Source organism: Cyrtonyx montezumae, unplaced genomic scaffold (genome assembly GCF_038088225.1).
Source record: "Cyrtonyx montezumae isolate F1298 unplaced genomic scaffold, pur_monq_1.0 scaffold_4, whole genome shotgun sequence".
Classification (NCBI taxonomy): Eukaryota; Metazoa; Chordata; class Aves; order Galliformes; family Odontophoridae; genus Cyrtonyx; species Cyrtonyx montezumae.
In genome coordinates, this window is record NW_027072045.1 from 123,482 (window position 1) to 141,551 (window position 18,070).

Genomic DNA, 18,070 nt, shown 5'->3' on the forward strand with positions numbered 1-18,070 from the left:
TATATAATCTGGAACTGGGGTGATAGACAACCTGTACTCCCACAGTGGGAGATGTCCAACCCCCAGTTTCAACCATGTTTGGGTTAATGGATTATCTGCCCCTCAAACCCACCAATCATTGTCTTAGTGCCTGAAAATTGATTTGGTTCACCATATATAATCGATGTTTCTGCTCCAGTACCCACTAGTGCCATAACCTGCTGAACATCCTTTTCAGGACCAATGAATCATTAGTTCAACACAGAGCCTCCAGTGTCCTCTATAGGCCATAATCCCAAGGGATTTCTCCTTCCCAGTTGCACCCAACTGGGCAATCTCCAAGTCTTTTTCCTCTGATGGCTCAGCTGCAGCTGCTCAGGCTGCCTGAGGAGGTTTACACTTTATTAATGAGACTATAAAATCCTCTAGATTCCACATATCCCATTGAATCTGTTCTATGATTCTAACTCCTCTTTCGGGGAGGATTGAAATCTTTGTCAGGTACTCATCTCTATAATTTTAATAGGACCTGATTAGGCTGTCCGCCAACCTTTTACAATTTGAATTCCTATTCTTATCAGGTCATTGAACACTTGCTTTCTTGAGACTCCAATGGATCCAGATTGGAATCCTTTAGTGCCAAACTCCGAGGTCATTATCAGGGATGGACCTTTGACATCTCCACCACCATTTTAACATTGCACCTTGCCTGTAGGTGCTTTGTCTCCCCCAAATCTGTCACCAATTGGGCAACCTGTTGTATTATGGCCTCCAAGGCAACTAAGTGGTTTAGTATGGATACTAAAGTACCATAACTGATGCGGTGGGGCTTATTGCAGGATGAGGTCTCTCATTCCTACTGAGAATTTCATCAGATCTGGACTTTCAAAGGCATGCTCATAAATTGCCTCTTCTATACCTAATTCTCTAAAACAGTTTTTAAAGACTTCTGCAGACGACCATAAACCCATTGTAAAGGTATACCATTTTTATTTGGTCACGTTAATCACGAAGCAGCCATCTGCCACTGAATTTCTGGTCCATCTACCTCCTTATTCTCATCTAACTCCTTCTGCCTCTATGTCCCATGACCAGAGCAGCCATGCCAGTACACCTTCTCTGTTTTTATCTAAACCACTGCACTAGATCCCTAAGTTCAATTACAGTGTATGGGCGTTATATGTAGTATAGTCTGGTCAAGGGGCTTCCCCACTGGTCTATCTTGCACACACCCCCCTTTTATTTTTATTTTTTGCATCACAATAAGGCAGATCTCTAAGGGATCTAGCTTAAGTGAAGCCTCAAGATCAGACCTTCTAGCGCCTTCATTTACAGAGTCTCTCTCATGCAGGCTCCTGGTACTTTCTAAAGAGATGTTTCAGACCTTTTGGAAAGGAATGATCAGATTTGGTTTTTTTCCCTCCAGGAATAACACAACCCATCTTTCAAGTTCTTCCAACTCAATCATGCAGTAGCTGATTTTCATCAGCTAGAGCCTCATCAGACTTGATCAACCAATTTGAAACCATCAACAGTGGCCACGCCACAGCAGACGCAGCTATGTGTTGTTCTCTAGTAACCAGTATATCTTTGCTAAGGGCATAGAAATACTCAGGCGGGTGGCCTGGGGACTTATAGATATTTCCTCTGTCCTGCAGGGAGCCACATTTTTCAGTTACAGAAGTAAACCTATGATACAGGGATCATAAGAATCCTGGGATGTGCCCTAGCAAAATTTCATGAAAAGGGGTAGTCTTTCCCCATCCAAACCACACCCTTATGTTGCTTAGAAATGCCATATTAAATATTTTAGAAGGTTTATGATAGAATAGCTTTAAAGTTATTTGACTGACTGGCTCACCAAATCACAGGGCAAACAAAAGTAATGACAGAGCTTTTTCCTGAGATACAGACACCATAGAACAACATAACAAAAGAACTGACTCACCCCTTCCAACAAATGGCAGCAGATCAAAAGGTGTACAACCTCAGGAAGACACAGCACCTTCAGCTTCTAACCCTTAAATGAGAGATGGGTGAATCTAAGCCCCACGCCTTCCAGTCACTCAGGGGCATTGCTTGCACCTGAGCTCCCTGGGTTAGCCACACATGATGCTCAACCATTGCTTCAGGCTGTGACTTGGCAATTCCACTGCACTTTCCAAAGGCTGTTGCTGTCAAAAATACACTCCTGGTGTTCACTCTTTAGTGATAAACTACATTTCCACCTTCAGAGAGGGAATTTAGTCCAAAGTAATTTGTGACCTAAAGAGATAGGAAATCTTTACTGTGTATCTGTCCAGTATTTTATTTTTGTTACTAAGGCTACCCACACAAATTTTGTTTGGCCGTTCTGCTTCTAGACATTCAAGATAATTACAGTATTGTACTACATATAACTGAATTTCTGCTGTATGTCAGACATTTATCATTGTTCAATGTCTCAAAGAAAATGCAAGGAAGATCAGCATATCATCAGGAGAATTCCCTAGTCAATCACAATTAAAAGGCTTTCAAGAGATTCTGCAGTATTAGAAGCACTGTTTTTCTATCAGGATACTCTTAAAGCAATGTCCTCCATTTTACAAGCACCAATTTCACCACTGAATTTGTGCACTGAAGGTGTTGGGGGTCATATCAGTGAATTCAGTGCCAGCAAAGAATACTACCACAGCATAGCTTTGCCCTATTGTCAATCCAGCTTTGTTCTATTGTCTTTTCTACAAAGACAGCTCAGAAAATCATAAAATAGTTTAGAGATTGGAAAAGATCCTTAAAATCATCAGCATAATCACCCACCTAACTACCATGTCTGCCACCACACAGGCCCATCACTCAAGCCTGTCATCAGAACATTGTCTGCACCATTCAGCTTGATGTCAGCTGCAAGTTTGCTGAAGATGCCCACCTGGACACTGGGCCACTGACTACAACTCTATGGATGCAAGCATCCGGCCAATTCCTTATCCACCAAATTGTCCAACTTTCAAACACATCTCTCTCTAATTTAGTGACAAAGATGATGATAGCTCTCTTGTATGTTTCTTCCATATTTACCCAGTTTTCTGAAAATCAGTCTTATTTCAACTTTAGTAACCATGGACCTCACTGAGCTACTGTTTTACAGCTCCCCTTGGAAGGATTCTGATTTACTTCAGCTTATAAACACTCCTCTTCAGACCAGCTCAGATTTTTCTGCTCAGGAATTGGTTCTTAATGCATAGGACATTAGAATAGCCAGTACAGTACAGTAATGCACTCCCTGAACAGCTCTGAAAAGTCATTTCCAGACTTCCAAAACCCAAATGGGACAAAAGAAATTTGAATCCCAAACTTTCACTTTCTATGGAAATTATAATTTTTTTACTCCTTTCACATGGCAGCTTGGGACACTCCCCCTGCCACTCAAAAACTACGATTTACAGGAAATGCTGTGCTGATTCTACAGTTTTCTAATGACTGGCTCCAGGATTTCTGAGGGTGGACAGAAGAATTGCTATTATACCTGTAGTACTTACCTTTATAAACCATATCCTTCAACAACAACAACAATAAAACAAACAAACAAACAAAACACAACCATTGCAAGAATTTCACCTGGAGGCACCCCAACAAGCTTTCAACAATCTCTAATTACTACATCTTATTCCCCTCCCTTTTAAAGTATCTCACTCGTACATTCATTTCTCTGTGGCTCAGAGGGAATCAATAGTGCTTACAAGTACACTATTTATTGGCAATTTACTCCTGATTTCCCCCATCTAGGCTATCAATAGAAAGGCAATCTCTTTATGGAACTAATGACTTGCGGTAAAGTATAGACATCCGTTTAATACAAATAAGGGCAAACGATTTCCCAGTCTTGGTTAGATAAAATAGAGCTCACAAGGCTTATCTCACTTTAAAAGAGTAACTTGTATCCTTCTCTCATTAAAAGATAAACTATTAGAATAGAGACAAGGAGGGGAAAAACAAAACAAAACAAAAAAACCCTACATTGCTGGAATGAGGTCTAATGTGCAATCAAGCCTCATTTGTTTAAGAAGGTAATCTTAATAAACTAAACCATTGGCAGAAGAAAAGTGACAGGCAAGACATGGCTTCCAGACAGAAAATAAATGGACATATCAAAGAGCTGTGAACTTCAACAGCAGTGAGCTGCTGAAAGCAGCATTGGCATTTCGGTCAATCATAAACTGCAATGCATGAACTCTGAGCATATGAGAGAGAAAGGTACTGTAGCTGCCAATGAGCCCTTCATTTAAAAAAGGATATTAAGCAAGAACAAAGCTGCTCACCTTGTCGTAATTAAGAGTGAATCTCATGGGACAAAAAATAGCACTTGTTTCCTGATGCACAACAATTACAAAAATTAAATCTTCAGTACTACTTCCAAATAACACAAGACTACAGAATTTCCATGTAGGAATTTCAGGTTAAACTCCTGGAAGGACAGATGCCCTTGGCACTGAAACTCTGTAATGACTCATCATTAAGCAGAGGCATGCGGGGAAAGATTCCTTCCAACCTCAGGAAAAAAAAGTGTTAGAATAAGAACATGCTCAAGTCTAAATATAAATGTGTGTTTCCTTGGCTTAATTTACAGAACCTTGTAATGCAGTATTTCAGTTAGAGAATATAAGAGCATTTCATTGCAATGAACTGAAAAAAGACACAGCTGTCAAAATAGATGGGTAGTACTGTACTGCCTTAAGGCTACTAGACTGCAAACTCTTGAATAAGGACACATTGTTGCTGCATTTTTCTTTTCGAGTACTTTAACAATTAATTTTCACACTATCTCAGTAAGTTACTTTATTTCTCAGACATTTTACATGGAATCATTGAAGGGTTAAGTTTGTAGCAGACCTCTGGGTTGCTCTTGCTCAACTCTGCTCCAGCAGAGGCATCTAGAGCAAGGTGCCCACTGCCTCTTGCCCTGGCACTGAGCACCTCTGAAAAGAGCATGGTTGCATTCCCTTTACACTCTCCCTCAAGGTATTTAGAGACACGGATGAGATCTCCCTTGCATCTCTTCTCCACTCTGAACAGGCCCAGCTCTCTCAGCTTCTCCCCACAGAAGAGGAGCTCCAGTCCCTTGACCACCCTGGTGGCCCTCCATTGGCCTCTTTTCAGCATGCCTGGGTCTCTCTTGTTCTGGGACACAGTACTGCAGACACGGACTCACCAGTCCTGAGCAGAAGAGAAGGGTCACTGCTCAGTTTCCGTGTGTACAAACAGAATGATTCAGCCAGACAGCAAGAAAGAAAAAATATCTTTCTTCCCTCTGCAGAGCGTTCTCCTTTCAATGGCAAAGCAAAATATCCATAAATATACTGCTTGACTGACACTTTCCTGTGTATTCCCTTTCTGCGTGGCATGCAAGGACCAATGACATTTTTCTACAGTGCATTCTCGTCCTCGTCATGGTTGCTCCACCAGTGAAGCTGGTTTTCAGGGAAGGACACTGGGAAAGTGGGATGACTTCCCCCAGACCATGGGACTCTTCCAGTGCTTCCTGCTGTGTGCTCATCTCCCTTGCTCAGACCTCATGGCAGAGCTACCAGTAGTAAGCTGTGCCTACATCTGTTGTACCTTACTCCTCCATACAGACCTAGCATGATATACAACCCCAAATGGCTCCAAGAAATTAAAAAAAAAAAATACCAGGCACATCGAACACACTGAATGTCCTTGGATACTACAGGAAGTAGAGCACTTCCACCCATGGATGTACTTTGGGAGGTGCTGACTTCACATCTGTTCTCTGCTCCTCTGCTGTTTCTAGCCCTGTGGTGCCACACTGAAGGAGGAAGAGCAGACTGAACAGTACACATAAGCAGATAAAAGAGGAAAGGAAACAGAAAGGGAGAATGTGAGAAAAAAAGGGATTTCTTAGACTATGCATTCTGATACCTTGCTAAATAACCAATTGTCTTTGTTTATCTTGAACTTCACCCAGTCTCTGGCCAGAGGATGAGCACCAGGTCAGCTGGGCCTGCACCGCCACAGAGCCTTCTGCAGGCAAGATCACAAGTCGAAGCTGAGCATCTCCACTGATATCTCTCCTAAAAGTGAGAGTCTAAAATCAGCCACAGCAAGCACATTTTCATATATTGTCTGCCTTAAGAACTATACTGTAATAACCATGTACTGGAAGGCAAAATTTTCATTTTCCATTTTTATATTTCTTCACTTTTCTGCTACATTGTTTTCAAGGTCATTCAGTTTCTCTTGCTCACTGATCTATGCGGATGAGGACTCACTTCTGCATCATTATCATATTCCTACCTTTTGTGCCAAGAATCATAATGAAAAGTATTAAATATGGCCTGTACTAGAGCATACATCATGATGCTTCACAGAGACCACCTAGTCTAAAACCATAGAATCATAAAATCATAGGATGGTTTGGGTTGAAAGGGACTCTTAAGACCGCCTAGTTCCACCCCACTGCTGTAGGCAGGAACGCCTCCCTCCAGACCAGGCTGCTCACAGCCCTACGCAGCTCGGCCTTGGATGCTTCTAAGGAAGGAGCATCCACAACCTCACTGGGCAATCTGTCCCAGTGTCTCACCACCCACACAGTGAAGTATTTCTTCCTGATATCTAGTCTAAATCTATTCTCTTCCAGGTTAAAGCCAGTTCCCCTTGTCTTGTCACTATCTGCTCTTATAAGAAGCCCCTCCCCAGCTTTCCTGTAGGCTCCCTTCAGGTACTGGAAGGCAACAAGTTCTCCTTGGAACTCTCTCTTCTCCAGGCTGAAGAGCCCCAGCTCTCTCAGCCTGTCCCTGCAGGGAGGTGCTCCAGCCTCTGGTCATCTTTGTGGCCCTCCTCTGGACCCACTCCAACAGCTCCATGTCCTTCTTGTGTTGGGGACCCCAGAACTGGACACAGTGCTCCAGGTGGGGTCTCACGAGAGCAGAGGGGCAGAGTCACCTCCCTCACCCTGCTGGTCACACTGCTCTGGATGCAACCCAGGACACAGTTGGCCTTCTGGGCTGTGAGAGTACACTGCCAGCTCATGTTGAGTGTTTCATCAATGGACGCTCCCAAATCCTTCTCCTCAGGGCTGCTCTCAAACCATTCTCTGCCCAACCTGTATCTGTGCTTGAGATTGCCCTGGTCTAACTTCAGGACCTTGCATTTGGCCCAGGGGATCTTTACGAGGTTGACATGGGCCCACCTCTGAAGCCTGCCCTGGTCCCTCTGGATAACATCCATTCCCTCTAGCACGTCAGCTGCATCACCCAGCTTGGTATCATTTGCAAACTTGCCATGGATGCACCATCCATGTCATCTATAATTACACTGGTCCCAACACTAATCCCTGAGGAATACCGACACTCATCACCAGTCTCCCCCTGGACACAGAGCCATTGACCAAGTTTGTTGGCCATGACCTGCCCTTGCTGAAACCACGTTGTTTACCACCAATCACCTCAAAATGGCTTTTTTGTTTTGTTTTTGTTTGTTTGTTTTGTGACTGCATTACTAGCCCCTAGCACCTCCCATTTCTAAAGACAGGGAACCTCTACAGAGATGCTTCTATGAGGCAGTACCATAGTATGAGGAACGTGGGCAGGCAGCATCGTTACAGGGACTCAGCATGGGCTTTTTGCTCTCTGTCACCAATTCTCTAAATAACTATGTAAACCAAGAGCCTTTCTCCCTTGCTCCTACGTCTGCCAAAACCAATAGATGAGCAAAGCACATCTGTGTGGAGTGCTGCCCTCAGTTCCCCCTTCCCTGATCACCCTGTTTGGGTACGGACATTCACGTCTGCACTCTGGAATAACAAGCAACAGAGCAGGGTATGCTTCCACGCACCACAGACTTGTTGTAGTCCATAAAGTGAGACAGAGAACAAGCATTTCCCCCCAGTAAATGCAAAACACAGGTTATTCTGTTCATGGCAGTATATTCATATCCTTTCAGACATTTTCAACTGCACAAAAACTGCAAGAAAAGGTACTGCAGTATGTGTACGGCAAACTGAAGCACAGAAGGGTTAAAGAGAGCTTGTCTGAAGGTATCCATGCTGTGGTACTTGGTAATATGCTGTTCTGAACACACCACAATGTGTAAGTCTCAGACAAACTCGATGTTACCAATCTCAGTTTTGCTACCTGTCTTACTGTGTAAAGGGTACTCACAGTTCTGCCATGGAACTATATCCACACGTGCACACAAAGCGCTGTCTTCGTTACCAAGAACAGCACAATACGAGGACATCACTGTTTGAGAGCTGAGGGAACGGCGCTCTCCGCATCCCGCGGCCGTGCTGTGCCGTGGGGCCGTGCTGTGCCGTGGGGCCGTGCTGGGGGAGCACGCAGATCCCCAGCGCTGGGTCCGGTACGTGCGCTCGCGGCAGCGATGTCCCACGCCACGAGCCGCCGCCGCCGCGCGCCCTCTCCGGGAGGAACCACAGAGCCGCCAGGGGGCGCCGCCGGCACGCGCCGGGGGGTACGGGGCCGGGAGCGGCTGTGCCCCCACGGCCGGCGCTGCCCGCCCACGCGTGATGTTCTCCGCCGCACGAGCCTGCGGGGAGCGGCCACGTGTTAACGTGGGCACCCGTGTGTCGGAGCGCCAGAGCGAGGGGCGGCGTCGTTCTCGCGTTAACGCAGCTCGGCACCTTACCAGCAGTGAATTTACGTCTTATTAGAAACGACTCAGACCGCTCAGTTCCAGCTCCGGAACTTTTCTGCCAAAGCCATCACCGCGGCGATGCCGCCAGCACAGGGCGGTGCGGCCCCGGCGGCGCGCGAGGTTCTGCTGCAAACGCACGGAGCGCTCGGGACCGCCGCAGCGCGCAGCCCCAGGCCGGCGGAAAACCGGAGATGCCGCTCGTGGTCCCGCGGAGGTCAGCGGGAGGATCCTTCGGTACTCCGCCCCCGTCGGAAGGCCGCAAGGAAAGGCACCGAACGAGTCCGGGGCCTCTGCAGAGATAACGGACGCGTGTACTTCCACACGCGGAAAAAAAAAAAAAGCGGTGTCTTAGATTTGCAGGGAAGTCACGGATCAGGAACAAAATCACAGTTAATGTGTAAAAGCTGCCATCACTACACCGCGCACTTTTAGAGCGGGTACGAGGGGCTGGATGCTGAAGGGAGGAGAGCCTCGGGGCCGCGCGCGGGACTCGCAGAGGACAGGATGCATACGATGCCTGCGCGGCGAGGACCGCGAGAAAACGTCCAGGGGCTGGAGGGGGGGAGGAAGGGGACACGGGAAATCTCCGGGAAGGTGGAGGGCCGGCGGGGGCACAATCCCGTCCCGTCCCGACCCGCCGCGTACCGCCTCGTCGGGGCCTTCGCACCGCCGAGCGGGGCTGGCTGTTGCCGCTCTCCTACCTCGGCCTTCGGTCCCGGCGGGGGACGACCCGCGGAAAAAGGTTCTTCTGCTACACGGCGCAACGGCCTGCGCGCGCTGCGGGGCTAGCATGCGGGGACGAGGAGACACGCGGGGGCACCGCAGCCCCGGGCACAGCGGCCGAAGGCGGCGCTCGGGGTAACGCACAGACGGGGTCCCAGGGACAGAGACCGGGACAGCCCTGAGCCGGGTGCGTGCGGCACCTCCCGCAGCCCCGCGCCCACCGGGACGATCGCACCGCCCGCACCGCGCATCGCGCCCGGGTCGGTCCTCACTGCTCTGTTGGCGTTTACAACAGAAAACGTGAAACGGCAACGAAGTGCTTTGTTGAGCGCTCTTTGCAAGAGTGCCGTTGTTAAACCCACGCGCGCGCATTTACACCTCAACAAGGATGCACACACAGAGCCGAATTGCTGCATCGCTTCTCACCTGGTCACCTGAAAACAGAGGGCGGCTCGAGCTCGGACGGTTCCGTCCCGAATACACTTCGGCACGAGTGCGGCGGCTTTGGGCTGAACGCCCGGAGAAGGTTCCCAGGACGGACACAGCCACGACCGAGCACCGCACCTGTCACAACCGTTCTGTTCACGGCCACCGTGCGAACGCTTTGACAAATATTCATTCCCCTATCGTTCCCCAATTAGAAATGTACCAAAAAAACGGGAGAAGATAACCGTAAGGCAAAGAGCACGCTACGAACCTGCTTCCAGAATTATTTTCGCTCGAAATCTCAGATCTGAACCCTTCTTTCGGAGAGTGACGGGCAGTTCGATGCGGAACGGCTCCGGTGTGGCAACATCGGCGTGGCCGATAACGCTCAGGAGGCACCGCCGTTCCCATAGCGGTGCCCAGCCGGGCCGGGCCGGGCTGGGCCGCTACCACGCACGGTCTTGCGAGGGTCCGAACGAGCGCTGTGGCGGCGGTCACCGAGCACCAAAAGGCGGAGGCGAGCATTCGCCGAGCGGAAGACGGACGCAAACAACCGCCCCGCTCCGTTCGGCCGCTCTGCACCAGAGCACCTCGGCGGGAGCAGCCCCCGAGGCCCAGCCGCTCCACACCCAGGCGGATCCCTGCGGGCAGGACCGGGGCGTGGGGAGGAGCGGACACGTACGCCCCCCACGAGCTCCCTCGACTTCGGGACCCGCCCGTCCGGCGCGCCGTGACGTGTCGCGGTGAGAGCGCTCTCCGCCCGCCGATTGGGCCGCGGCGGCAGCGCGGGGCGGCGGCCGCCCAATAGGCGCGCGGCTCGCAGGTGCCCGCGCGGTTATCTGCGCCCCGGGCGCGGCGCGGAGCGGCCCCGGACGCGCGGGCGAGGCGCGGAGCCGAGCGCGCGGTGCCCATTGGAGCCCCGTGCGGTGCAGGGCCGCGGCGCGCTCCCCTCAGCGCTCCAGAGGTGCAGCTTCTCTCCTCCCGTCGGAACGTGGCGCCGAGAACGGAGCAGACGGAGCTGCGCCGCGCCGAGGTTCTTCCGCTCCGAGCAAACTTTGCTGGTGGCTGTTGCCCACAACCCACGAGCGGAGAGAGGACCGCGCCGGCGCTCCTCGCGCGGGGCCGTACCGTGAGCTTCGCCCCGCCCGGAGCAGGAACGGTGTCCGTGGATGATCGCCAATGTTAGCGGTGGGGCAGATGGATGCTAACCGGCAGAGTGCGTTCGTGCTGGGCAGCACGCCGCTGGCCGCGCTGCACAACATGGCCGAGATGAAGAGCTCTCTCTTTCCCTACGCCCTGCAGAATCCCTCCGGCTTCAAGGCGCCGGCCCTGGGTGGCCTCAACACGCAGCTGCCCCTGGGGACGCCGCACGGCATCAGCGACATCCTGGGGCGGCCCGTGGGCGCCGCTGGCAACCTGCTGGGCGGGCTGCCCCGCATCAACGGCCTGGCCGCCTCGGCCGGGGTGTACTTCGGCCCCGCCGCCGTCTCCCGGTACCCTAAGCCGCTGGCGGAACTGCCGGGGCGGCCGCCTATCTTCTGGCCGGGAGTGGTGCAGGGCTCTCCGTGGCGGGACCCACGCCTCACCTGTCCCGGTAAGTGCGACGCTGCGGGGCGCGGCTGGCGGTGGCTCTCCCCCTAACCCCCACCCCGCCGCGGGGGGCGGTGCGGACACCTGGGCTCCGCGGAACGCACCGTGCCCCGCTCTGGAGCTGGCGGCGGAGGCGGCTCGGGGAAGACACGATCCCCCCTCCTCTTCCCCCATCACCCCGCGCCGGTCGCGGATCTCGCGGAGAACGTAAGCCTCTCCTGATGGAGCTATTTTCCCTCCGCTTCCAGCTCAGACAGGGATGGTTTTGGACAAGGACGGGAAGAAGAAACACTCGCGCCCGACTTTCTCTGGGCAGCAGATTTTTGCTTTGGAGAAAACCTTCGAGCAGACGAAGTACCTGGCGGGGCCTGAGCGAGCACGACTCGCCTACTCGCTGGGGATGACAGAGAGCCAGGTGAAGGTAGGTCCTGCCGTCCGCTCCCTTTTGCACTCAGAACCGCGCCGCTCCCGCACGGGGCACTTTTTTTTTTTTTTTTTAAGTCAATGATAATTTAAATTACATCATTTGGATACTGAATAGATTTTAGTTCACTTTCTACAGAACTTCCTTCGTGCTTAAAGTTCATTTCGCTACAAACGATTAAAAAAAAATCCGTACACGAATCCATCGCTCAGCGGCCCCGCAGGCGCTGCTCGCAGCGGGGTCGCTCCCGCGGCCTCTGCGGCCGCTGTCCGGCACGGCTCAGTGCAGAGCCGCGCGCCGTTTCAGCAGCGGTGCTGGGAGCCCCGAGGCGTGGACGAGCGCTGCCCGGGGCCGTGCCGCTCCCGGGGCCGTGCGAGTTCGTTTGCAGCGGTGATCGCTCCGCGGGGCCGGGGCGAGTGACCCCCGCGTGTCGCCGCGAGTCCCTGCGGTGCCGGGACGGGGCGGGAGAGGCGCGGGGCCGAGCTGAACGCTCCTCTCGGGGCCAGGTGTGGTTCCAGAACAGACGGACCAAGTGGCGGAAGCGGCACGCGGCAGAGATGGCCTCGGCGAAGAAGAAGCACGACTCCGAGACGGAGAAGCTGAAGGAGAGCTCGGACAATGAGGACGATGACGAATACAACAAACCCCTGGACCCCAACTCAGATGATGAGAAAATCACGAGGCTATTGAAAAAGCACAAATCCACGAACCTTGCCCTCGTCAGCCCCTGCAGCACCAGCTCGGACACGTTGTGAGCGGTGCACCGGGATGTTGGTGTATTGTACAGCCCAAGATGTATGTGAAATGTATATATTTTTTACAGAATAAGTTATGAAATTATTTTCTTTGTCATCGATGTAAATTTCAGAGGAATCTTGCCGACTCCTTGGTTTCCTTTTCGTGTCCCTTTCAGGTTCACTCCTCTCTGTTTCAGCCAATTCCTGCTCCTAACAATCAGAGTTTGTCACCGTTTTGTATGGAGCATAAAGCCCCAGCGCAGCCACTTTGTACATAGTGAACTTCAGATTTTGTGCTGTATATTTCTAGTGTAAAAACAGCGTTTTCTTTCAGTCCCTCCCTCTGCTCAGGGGTTTGGCGGTTTGATTTCTTCTGCCTCCGGATTTTATGCTTAATAATATCAAAAGAGGGGAACAAAAAAACGCGAGAGAAATAAGGACGCTTGATTTTAAATTGGATTAATACTGTTGTCTCCACACGGTTGGAGAGACTTCGTATAAACCAATAAATTATTTAACACACTTTGCCTTCAGCGTTTTCCCCCGTGGTGCCGCTTTCTGCTCAGCCCGGGCCCGAGGGGCCGCACCTCTGTGCTGCGGGGACTGCGGCGGAACGCGGGGCGGGCGAGCTCGGGGCCGGGCCGCCTCACGGCTCCGTAGTGCTGGAGGAGCGCCGTCGTGGGCGACGCCGCACGCTCCGTCCCCCGTGGGGCTCCGCAGGTCGGGTGGTCGCTGGGCGGGGGCCGGGCAGCGGCGCTCAGCGGGACGAGGGTGGAGGTCGGTGCCGGGGCTGAGCCGCGAAGGCCGAGTCCGACCGCAGCGTCGGGAGCGGCGTTCGGTACCGCGTGGAATTCTCGCGCGTTATGCCACGCCGTCCCCGAACGAGAGCGTGCAGGAAGAGCGCGGGTCTCAGAGAGTACCGTGACACCCGGCGGGGACGAGGGTCAGACCGCGACGGCTCCCGGTACGGAAAAGCGGTCGGACGGCGCCGGCAGCTCCGCCGCGGGGAGCGGAAGGCAGAGCCCGGACGGCGGCCGCAGAGCGGCCCCGGGGCAAAACCGCGCCGAGCTCGGCGGGGACCGGCAGCACTACCGGCACCGCGAGCCTCGGCCCTCAGCGCCCGCACCCGCGGCCCGGGACCGCCGCACCATCAGCCCCAGCTCATTCGCTCCGCTGCTCTCGAGCGTATTCGAGGCCGGGCGGGCGCGAGGCAGCTTCGCGGTCGAGCTGCTTCGGTTCCACTACTTTCTCAAAGGAGCGATACATGGTTTCCGCCTCCCATTTGCAGCTCGGCAGTGCCGGAGTTGCGGGCCGGCTCCCGCAGGGCTAAGCGGCGCTCCGTCTGTGCGGGCGAAGGGCCGCGGAGCCCCGCGCTGCCGCCGCTGTGCAGCACTCCCCCCCGTGCGGGCGCGGGACCCGCCCGGCACCGCAGCGCAGCGGGGCCGCGTTCCGCCTCTCTGCGGTCGGGGTCTTCGGGACCGCGCCCGCGCTGTGCCGCTCCACGGACGGAGTGAATTCGATTTAGAAATTAATCCCCGCTTCTGTTTTGATCGCAGCCGCGGCTGCCCGACTCTCGGTGGGGAACGGCACGATAAAAAACACCCGTCCCCAAAGCGGGGCACTGCTAGGCCCGCTGCCGTTTCTTAAAACGAAACGATCCCCACGGAACGCGACAGTCCGCGCGGCTTTTACAGAACGAGGAACGCGGAACCGCGGCGCCCCGTCCCGGGCCGGGGCGCCCCGAGGGGCCGCGATGGGACCTCTGCTCCGCGCGGGGCTGCGGAGCCCCGCCGGCCCCACACACTGTGCCCCATCCCAACACCACCACCCCCCCCCCCCCCTTTTTTTTTTTTCTTCCTCATTTTTAATGTTCAAGTTGCGTTTTATGAATTTACACGCGTTAGATTTGAGACACTTTCAACTCCGCAAGATGCCACACCACGGTGCCACGTTACTAACGCCTGCAGAAGGGTTAGGACTATTTATGGCCTTGCAGTCCATAGCTCTGGTGAATTTATCTATAAACGAGGCTTCAGTCTGAGGTTGAAGGCAGTCTTTATTTTTTTCTTTTTTTTTTTCCCCCAAACCTAGAGATAATCACAAAGCACTTTACGGTGGCATATTTATTGAGCTACAGAGACTGGCATCTCATCAATAGCTCATAAAGCTGTGTGACTCTGTATGGGAACACTCTAACACAGACCCCTCAATGCCTTTTTCTCAGTTTGCATTATGTTTTAATTAACACCAGAAGTGTGTTCTGTTAGACAGGTTTTCACTCAAAAAATGACCCTGTTAATTGGTAGGAGATGTAAATTTCATACTTACTAGTATGAAAACTGACAATTCAATAATTTCCCCGCAATCTGCGACGCCCACATTGAAGGGACAGACACAAGAACGCTCACCATGATCAATTTTATTGCTTGAGAACCAGAGTACTCATTTCTAAAGGCCTTCGAAGTTACCACGAGTTGAGTTTGCTTAAATAGAATTATGGTGTGGTTATAATGCAACATGGCACAGTAACAATACAGAGCTGCAGACATCCTTCGGGCAGCAGTACTCAGTAGGAACAGTACAGATTGAACTGTTGAGAAAACATTCTGCAAGCAGACACCAAATCATTTCAATGGTAGTGATTTATACCAAAATCTAGCATAAATCTAATGCCATCACGCAGTCCATGAACTCTGTAGTGTTCTAAATTAAATCAATAAAACATACATTTGTGTTTCATCAACAGACTCCCTAATCACCTTTTAATGTTGTATTTAGTGGTGGGAGAAAAACGTTAGTACCAGGATGACAGCGGCGGCTGCAGCGAGCTGCTAACCAGGGCAAGTTACAGCCTTTCTTCTTCCTTTAGCACTGTGTGTATACAGCCAGTGTCCAATGGAGATGCTACCTGAAGCAGACAGTTATTTTCTTCTCCCGTATTGTTGTTTTAATACAGAATACTTGGCACCATAAAACAGTAACAAATGACAGACAAAAACAGTTTACAAAATTCTGGAAAGTTACACCCAAACCTAGCTAAGAACTTCACATTCAATCCTTAATAGTACATAGAAAGAAGGGATTATAGGAGCAACAAAGTGAAACCGCTAATATATGTGCTATATAGTATGCTATATATCTGTATTGAGGATGGCACTGCTATATATTGTTATATAAATGTTGGTTTTGATGTACACTAACTAAACCTGCTACAACTCCAACACTACTGCTGATATGGCACTCTCAAGCATTCATATCGGAAAGTATACTTAGCATAAGTTTTGGTCAGGTTTATAAATTATTTATATATCTGTGTATATATACACATACATACATATATATACACACACATATGTATGTATAGAAAGCAGCTGCTGTGTGATTCAAAAACCATGTAACATGGCAGTATAGTAAATAACTTGAGGAAAAAAAACTATAAAAATGAAAAACAAAACACTAAAGCTAAAACACAAACCATAAGCCTTGGTCGACAAAGAAAATACCATTTAAAACCATCGATATCTCCGTCTATACAATCCAATGTACAAAACCCCAAAGTGGTAAAGATATATAATGTCAGGCATGACACCTTTAAAAGTTTATAATATGTTGAAATAGCTTTTCCACATCGTCAACAAACACTTATTAAAAGTTGAAGATCGTGAAATCTAAAATACATAACATCTCTGCTGTCTATTTAGAGTTTTGGCAACAGAATCGTGACACATATATATAAAAAATAATTCCATGTTTCTACTTGATGTCACATGAACATACAAGACAGTGAGGTATGTGAGGCTTTTCTCAAACAGAGTCCGGATGCTGAAGCATAGTGTACGATCAGCAGTCATAGAATGTGGCACTCGGGACGTTTCGATACGGCTGTTACGATTATGTATTTCTGGATGCTGCCATTCCTCCCCTCCTCGCTACAGTGTGGTTTCATGAAAAATCTTCTCATTCCGTAGGCATCTTTTTCCTGTTGCAGAATTGGCATTTTTTTTAAAAGAAAAATAAACACAGGGGCAATGATGTAGAAAATATAAACGTAAAGGAAAAAAAATGATATTTACCACCACATCACTGCACGACACAACACTTGTGCACATTTGCAATAGGTTTACCTGCCCCAGCAGCTATTCGAAAGGACAGGAACACAGGCTGCAGCAAGTCAGGAGAAACAGGAGTTACACATTGGAAATCTTTCTTTTTCAATCAGTAATAAACACACAACAACAACTCTATGGCTGGAAACAAAATGGTGCTACGATTTCTGGGATTAACCTAACTGCAAAAAACACAAGAGAAAGAGCTATGGCCGCTCCCGTGCTCCCAGTCCAAGGGACAATTTCCTGCTGACTTCTGCAGGTGGAGGTTCCCCTCGGCCCCCATCTATCACAGAATCAGCTCAGCTGAGAGCACTGTGCTAAACGAAAATCCATGCTCAGTGCATCGGTGACAGAAGAAACAGATACGGTCGCTTCTGAGTGGCTGTCGTCAGCCACCAACACTAGTACACCTCTGTATTTCAAATTGGGATTAGATGTTACTTAAGTGTGGTCCTAGGAAAAAAAGTGCTCTGTCTTAGAAGAGCGCTGACCATGGCAGCAAATCTAAGTACACTGTTACCAATTTGGATTTCTCTGGATATATGCACACCTACATTTTATTTATTTACATAGTATTTATCCATTACCGATTTGGGAATGTTACCACCACCTCTAGGACAGATACACTGTCACTGCTGCACAGCTTACACAATTTTGCAAGTTCCTAGCTAGCTTTTTCTGTAATCACTGAATCACGAAATTCTGCAGCTGCTGTCCCCTCCTCCTACCGACCAAGGTACTTCAAGGAAAGCACATGCAATTTTCCTGCATTTCTCCCTCAGCTATTCATCTATATCCTCTGCAGAGCATAAAGGTAAAATCCCTTTCTTCACTTGAAACAACCGCTACTTATTACAAAGTTAAGCATTCTTCTTCTTACATGTCGCTTAAATATGGATCTGCCAACATGCTATTTTATCAATAACTGGCTCAGCTCCAAATTAATTTAAATTATGTTTTAGAAGCATTTTAGATAACCCAATGAAAAAGATTACATTTCACATGGATAGTTGTAAGTGTGCGCACATTGGTTCCTTATTCATTTATCATATTTTCCTTCCAGCATACACCACTCTATTCCTTTTTTGTTATTCATACAAGTGTCTGCTCTACTGATTTTGGCTGAATTCAACTTCAAAAGATTCCCACAGCTCACAATTAAAACTATGAAGTTGAGAAATAGCTGACTTGCATGTAAAATTAAAATAAACTAGTGAACATATTCCCTTTCCTAATAAGAAAGAAGATAGAAAGATAAAAAGTTTATTCATTTACCTTGTGATCCCCCATGCAGACGTTTGGCCCAATGTGGTCATATATTACTATCTTCTCATCGTTTTCTGACTAGTTTAAAAAACAAACAAGAACAGAACCACCAACAAGAATAAACAAGAGTTGTCAGTTCAACCATCCTCCAGTTCACAGAAACAGAA

At 49.9% G+C, this 18,070-nt stretch overlaps 2 protein-coding genes across 3 annotated transcripts in view; one reads left to right on the top strand and one right to left on the bottom strand.

Annotated features, from left to right (window-relative positions):
* Positions 1 to 10,896: 10,896 nt before the first annotated feature.
* On the top strand, positions 10,897 to 13,039 carry NKX6-2 (NK6 homeobox 2). Its single transcript, XM_065746111.1, has 3 exons — positions 10,897 to 11,371; positions 11,616 to 11,788; positions 12,298 to 13,039. Exons 1-3 carry the CDS (start codon positions 10,957 to 10,959, stop codon positions 12,544 to 12,546), a joined length of 837 nt encoding a protein of 278 aa, XP_065602183.1. The 5' UTR covers positions 10,897 to 10,956; the 3' UTR covers positions 12,547 to 13,039.
* A 2,681-nt stretch (positions 13,040 to 15,720) lies between these two features.
* INPP5A (inositol polyphosphate-5-phosphatase A) overlaps positions 15,721 to 18,070 on the bottom strand; it is a 193,833-nt gene continuing 191,483 nt past the window's right edge. The window contains exons 14-16 of one of the 2 annotated variants that reach the window (XM_065746758.1): positions 17,913 to 17,981; positions 16,602 to 16,689; positions 16,419 to 16,507 (exon numbers count right to left, since the gene is read on the bottom strand). In XM_065746758.1, coding sequence (XP_065602830.1) covers positions 16,609 to 16,689; positions 17,913 to 17,981 — 150 coding nt within the window. In that variant the 3' untranslated portion in view covers positions 16,419 to 16,507; positions 16,602 to 16,608. Of the gene's footprint in view, positions 16,508 to 16,601; positions 16,690 to 17,912; positions 17,982 to 18,070 lie in introns of both variants that reach the window. The other variant, XM_065746757.1, reaches the window with a different exon arrangement.